Genomic DNA, 6,749 nt, shown 5'->3' on the forward strand with positions numbered 1-6,749 from the left:
TTCCTTGAAGTTAGGTGTGGCTGTGCAATTTGCTTTGGCCAATTAAATGTGAGCATAATTGACATGTGTTCCTATTCAGTAGCCTTAAGGGCCACTGCTCGGTTCTTTTTCTCTGCCACAGTGACCAGCAACATCAAAGAGAAGGGTGGCTGATATATTAGCTTCATCCCAGAATGAGTGACTACAACGAGTAGAGTGCCCAACCCCACCAGTTTAGTATAAGAAATAATCTTGTTTTTATCAAACTACTGAGATTTGTGGGTTGTTTCCCTCCGTGACCCTTCCTTCTTTTTCATCCTATTGGTCTTTAAATCCTCTGAAGACTGCCTCCCAAATAGTTGTCACACTAATTCTTTCAACAGTCTCAGTATCAATGCCTTCATTCAGGCCCTTATCATTTCTCACCTGGATTACTACAATGGCTCCTAACTAATCACACTGCCTCCAATCTCAACTCCTCCTTATTAAAAATCTTCCACAAAAGCTGTTAGAGTAATCTTTCTAAACCCTAAATCTCTTCATGTCATGCAACTGCTTAAATTTCCTCAGACACCCTTCTTTTCTTGCTTCATCATTTAAAAAATCCAGGCATAAAAATACTTGTGGTTCCCAGAACACATCCTGAACCATCTGGGCCATCTTTGAACATGTTGTTTCATTTGGCTATGATGTGCTCTCTTACTGCCTTTTTGAACAGTAATTCCACTTTTCTTCAAGGCTCAAGTTTCGAAGTCTTCTGGAAAGCCATTTTAAAATATCAAAGTGACTAGGTACCCCCTCCTGTATGTGCTACCAATACATCCTATATACTTTCAGCACAGTTTCCTTATGTGAAACCCTCAACAGATCTTTCAAGCTTTCAGACACAACTGATCAGCTACATGACACAAGGGCTTATTTCACTGGCTAACACGAAACCTGTAATTTGGGTGGCCTGACCAAATGAACTTGAAAGTCACTTAGAGTAAGGGCTTGGGCCAGATGCCACATGAGTACAGAATACGTCTGAAAAGAAATTAAGCACATACACAGAAACAAACTGAGGTGACAATAAAGCCTGACAGGAAGAGGCAGATAGTCGCCTTGGATGTTGATACCCTTCTGGTTCCCAGTCCCAGTTCCCACGAGGCCTAGTCTTTATTCTTCTACTCAGGGAAATCTCTTTCTTTCAATAATGTCTCTTCTTGAGCTAGATTAGGTAACACTGTTTCTGTCCTTTGCAACCAAAAAAAAAAATCTATGATTACAACTAAAGCCCTAGCAATTTCAACAAGAATACTCTCTTTTAGCACTTGAAGAACCTGACAAGCCACCACTGAAACTGTATTTCCTAAATTGACAGATCCTTTTGTGAAAGGATGGAAACCTAAATCATCACTGTTGAAAACTACAAACATTTCCAAATATCCCTACTTGAAAACCACATCATTTCAAATTTAAAACATCCACAGGAATAAGAAATGTGAGCCTGGCTGGTAAACCACACACTACTTAGAGTTGAGAAGCCCAAAAACTGGTTAAAAGATGCAGATCTGTTCTGAACAGCATTATAGTAAGAGCATGGTTCCTAGTGCTATAAGCAATTTTTTTCATCTTCATCGCCAATTACCTTCCTTAAAATAGAGAGTAAAAGCAACACAGTATTTACTTTATAAAAAATGTAAACATATGAGCTTTGCAGGAGAGGCAGTAACACTTTTATTTTGAATATTATAGGCTAAAATAATACAGTGGCAAGCCTAAATATAGATATCTCAGCAAACAAATGTGTATTTACAGATTTATATATCAGTATATTACCAAATCTTATATTTAGATCTTCCTCTCTAGTATATCTAGGCTATTAAATAAAATTTACGTTTTAAAAAATTAAATAGGATTATCATTTTCAAATTTAACTCTGACCTACACTTTTAATTTTTAAAAGGGGTTACATATTCCATTTGGTCTAAATGTATGCCTCTAAAGAAAGTAACAGTACTCAAACACAGCAGATTTTACTTTGACCCCATTTGTTGAATCAAGTTTTGTTTTGTTTCTTTAAATATAAAACCTTCTACAATCACTTTTCAAACAAATCAGAATTTCTCACTGGGAGTTTAATGGAGAAATCACAGAACCAACTTTTTGAGCACCAGTTAAATTTCTTAGACCCTAACTGGTTACCTTATTTTTCACTAAACATGGTGACGGCACTGTACAATCTTTTAAAAAAATCAATGTGGTAATACTATGTCCAATACTTTATTATATTAATATACATCCCTTGAGGATCTATCAAAAAAGATACAATGCAAAACATGGACAAAGTATATAGCTTTATGTATGGAAATATTAACTGACACAATGTATAACAGGGTTTCTCAGTAGGGCTCCAGTGATTGTCTGGATGCCACAATTCTCCTTTCTGTAAGACTTCCTTATGAATTATTGACACTTACCCACTAAATGCCAGAGGCCCTCCAATCACTGTGGACAATCAAAAATACACATTTTTCAAATATTTCTAGCTAAAATTCAATGACAGAATTTCAAACACACATACAACTTGAGACATCAGCCTTTAAATATTACAGTAAATAAAACACAACAGTATGAAAAATGCTTACCACAGGCTGAGTGAAAAAAGTTTACAGTAAAGGTGTATAAATCCTTTGATTACACTATATTAAAATAAATGCATGTAAAAAGGACTGGAGAGAGGTTTTGATAGGGTGATAGGATCACTGGCAGTGTACCTTTTTCTCTATTTCTCCTGATATGACTATATTGGTTATATTAATTTTAGCTAGTTGACAGCTTTTACCTTATTAGTACTTTTAAAGACCAGAGAAGTGAAGAAAACCAGCAAGCAAAAAAAGAAAAAAACAAAAACCCCCACAAGTGTTGATGTTAGAAATCAGGCCAGGATTACCCTAGGGGTATTATGCACTTGAGGGGGGAGATGAGAACTCCTAGGGCACAGAGAATCCTATCCGGGTGCTGGATGTGTCCACTTTGTGAAAATTCAACAAGCTGTATACATTTATCCCTGCACTTTTCTGCTCCTTATACCTCCATGAAAAACTTACTGAAAAAACAACAAAGATTTCTTACCATTGTAAAAAGGTTTTCATGATGTATGAGATTCCCTTATTGAGTAAAAAGTTAAAACAGAAATTCTGGATATTTATCATCTGGTAGCACTAATAAGAATTTTTAATATTTACAGTGAATGTTTACACCAATTCTTAATGTTTAAAAAGAAACTGAATCATGGCCTCATGCCAAAAAAAATTAAATTTAAAAATTTGAATTTTCATATTAGCAACCAAATTCTTAAAATGTTAATGAGAAACTATTCTCACATTCTATTAAAGAAATATCATTCCAAATTTAAAACAAATGAATTTCTACTCAGCTTCCAAAGATTAATCATAAAATACTGTTTCCACAACACTGCAAAATAGAATCATCTGTCTTCAATACAACTACTACTATTGCATTTTTATGCATTTCTGCCCAAATCTGCAAACACATCTTTAATGTAAGGACCAGGTTATGACAACTTCATTACAGAGCAAGCAGAAAACATGCCATTAGAAAAGCATGTAAATACTTGTGAAAAACAGGAATAGGGACTGACTGCCTTTAAGAAAAACTGGTCAAGGATTTTGCCTGGCCTATATATGTTATATTTATGTTACAATTTTGCAAAATGTATTACAGTTTGTGACACAATAATTCTATATTAATGCACTGTTTAAGTGACGAGCTTTTTTATTCTCTGACTCCTAAACTCCAAGCAACTAATACTTGATTTCAAAAAACAGCCCATTACTAAATGTCAGATGATAACTGGCAGCATATTGCCACCCAAGTGCACTTTTCAACTATGTAAGTGGTGTTATGTTGGCAATGAAGAATATTCTGTGATATATTTCTTCTGCCCATGAGACACTTATTATCACAACCTTGAAAGCAAGGTTAGTTTACAATCATGTACAAAATATTTTACTATTTGATTCCAATTCTTTCAGAATACAGCACTCCTCCAAACAGTTCTCAATTATTAAGAAATGTTCTGAGCGCTTAAATGAAGAGATAGCTGAAAGCACTTTCAAAGTTATAAGATATTCAAAGCTATACATGAGATGGCTAGTCAATAAAGATACATGTGCATGCCCTTATGAAGCATCTTTGACAAAACTGTATTACCAAATCTATTCATGTAGAACCAACTTATATAAACCCAGATAAGTCATTCTACAACACAAACTACAAGACAAAATATTAATGTCATGAAAAACTTTTAAAAAGGTGACTTGGAAAAAAATAAAAGGCAACTGGGAGGGTGGAGGGGTGGCTGTCCTAGATTAGAGATAACCAAATGCATTGAGTGATCTGATTATATTCTAGATCAGAAAAAGAAAATGGAATAAAGGCATTATCAGTATAACTGAAGAAATTCAGATGTTATATTTTAATCAATGTTAAACTTCTTGGATGTGTTAATAGCATTGTGGTAATGCAGGAGAATGTACTTCTTAAGAGATTCACATTTAAGTGTTGAGGAATGAATAGTCATGGTGTCTGCAACTACTTTTAAAAGCATGGGAGAGGGGAGGGTTGTAGGGGTGTCTGTGTGTGTAGGTGGGGAGAGGGAGGGGGAGACACAAAGACAGAAATCAACTGTGGCAAACTATAAATGCAGATGGAGGGAACATGGGAGTTATTCTTTAGCTTTTCTGTATACATGAAATATTTCAAAACAAAAATGAGAAGAAAAACTTAAGTAAAATTTAAAAATCCAAACACCAACTTTTATCAACATCTATACAGTAACAATGCAATATACTTACAGAGAGAAAACCGAAAAAAGTAGGTCTACATGCATCACTATGAAACAAACCAAAAAGTCAAATACAAATTTTTTTAAAAAGGAGAAAAATCCTGGGGAACTACTATCCCTTCCTTCAAAGGATTTTGACAAAATGAACAAAATACTGAGAATTTTCATATTCTAAGCTCTAGCTTTAAAAAGTTTATGCCTGTAAGAAAGTAAACAACCTTCAAACCCCTTACAAATTCTGTGAGTAGATAGTACTGTACAAGGGAAACGTTACTTCAAAATACACTACTTGGGAAGTGTCTGAGAACTGTGAATGCCAGTCCAGATCTGGACTTTTAAAAGTATACAGCAGGAGTAATCCTGTACGGACTATTACTTTTTCTGAAAGGTTTAGGACGGTGTGACCTTCTAGGAGGAAATTTTAATCCGTTGCCAAAAGGGTGAACAGACTGATCTTTAACAACATGGATGGGCTCGGTTAAATGAACCAAGAAGATGCTAAATTTGTGAACACAGGCCTAGGGACAAATTTAGGCCTAATTCCATCTGTCATCAGCTGCACACTTCCCCGTCAGCAACAACGGTCCGACACTGAGGCACTAAGAACTGGACAGTTTATCAGGCGCAGTCTCCGCGATTTGCCATTGCAAAAACGCTATCAGGAGCTTGCCATGAGGACTACCGCGGGCCCACCTGCGGCCATCTTAAGTTCGGGAAAAAAAAGAAGGGGAGGAAGGGCACTGAATTCGAGGACCCGGCGGCGACCAGAGCTCGGAAAGCACGAAAAAGGCAACCTCTCTAACTCCTCTGTAAGGGTTCTGTGCAGAGGTTAACCCACCAAATACGACTAACAAGGAAAGCAGGAGCGTGGGGCCCGGGCCGCGGTGCCCTAATCAAACATGGGCACCAAGGTAAACCCGGCGGTCACGTGACTGACACCGCGCGCCCCCGTCAGCGCTCTCCCCCATGCCTTGGTTCCCGAGGTCTCTCTAGCGCCCGCGCCCCTCCCCCAGCCGAGCTTGAGCACTTACTCCGGGGGGTAGAGCCGCAGCTCCTCGATTTCTCCTAGGAAGGAAAAAAGCGTCCGCATCTGCTCGCTGGTCACCGCCGACGACAGATTCGTCACCTGAATCACCGCCGTAGGGGTGAGGCCGAAGCCTAAGCCCAACCCGAAGCCGGCGCTGTTCATCCCGACCCCGCTGCAGCTGCCTGACTCCCCAACGTCTACGACGCGTCAGCGACGAAGCCGGGAAAGCGGAGAACGCGCGGCCGCGAGCGCGCCCCCGCTAGCGAATTCACGGCAGCGGGCAGGTCTAGCCGTCCATTTCACAACTCCCCTGCTCCCAGGGCTGCGCGCGCCAGCCGGAAGCGTCTCCCCGGCAACCCGGCGGATCTCGCGGGGCTTCGGCCTGGGGCTCCCGGGTACCTAGGCTGTTTCTCCTGCTGCACTTCTCCCTGGCAAGGTTTTGATCGAGTTTTTTCCCGGCCTCCACTCGATCAGTTTCTTGTGCTCCTGTAAACGTGGGAGACCCACCTCTTTCCAGTCTTTATACTAGATAGGACTGGGGAACCAAGAGGCCTGGCCTGCTGGTGTGGAGCTGTGAAGAAGGAATGACTCGAGCATCGCAAATCAATACTTGACCGTGTCATTATAATATACAGGCAGCTCCCTCGCCCCGACTATTTTAAAAAATTGGCCGGCGTCCTAATTGTGAAAAAACTTGGGAAATTTTACAAAACCTGTAAATTTTGAAGGAATTAAGGAAGGAAGCAGTTAAGATGAAGGCTATGCGGTTGTCGTTTATAACATTTTATCGCTCACTACGCAGGTATTAATATTTGAGTGTTATGTACCAGACACTGTTAGACAAGAGCACATAAAAGACAGCTACAGAAGGTCCACATAGACCTTGCAACC

General features: G+C 39.2%; 1 protein-coding gene across 8 annotated transcripts in view; it reads right to left on the minus strand.

Annotated features, from left to right (window-relative positions):
- SREK1 (splicing regulatory glutamic acid and lysine rich protein 1) overlaps positions 1 to 6,201 on the minus strand; it is a 55,766-nt gene extending 49,565 nt beyond the window's left edge. For 2 of the 8 annotated variants that reach the window (XM_032626049.1, XM_032626048.1), the window contains exon 1: positions 5,863 to 6,201. In XM_032626049.1, the coding sequence (XP_032481940.1) occupies positions 5,863 to 6,020 (158 nt within the window). In that variant the 5' untranslated portion in view covers positions 6,021 to 6,201. The remainder of the gene's footprint in view (positions 1 to 5,862) is intronic. The other 6 variants (XM_032626055.1, XM_032626053.1, XM_032626050.1 and 3 more) reach the window with 5 other exon arrangements.
- Positions 6,202 to 6,749: the final 548 nt, after the last annotated feature.

This window comes from Phocoena sinus, chromosome 3 (assembly GCF_008692025.1).
Source record: "Phocoena sinus isolate mPhoSin1 chromosome 3, mPhoSin1.pri, whole genome shotgun sequence".
Lineage (NCBI taxonomy): Eukaryota > Metazoa > Chordata > Mammalia > Artiodactyla > Phocoenidae > Phocoena > Phocoena sinus.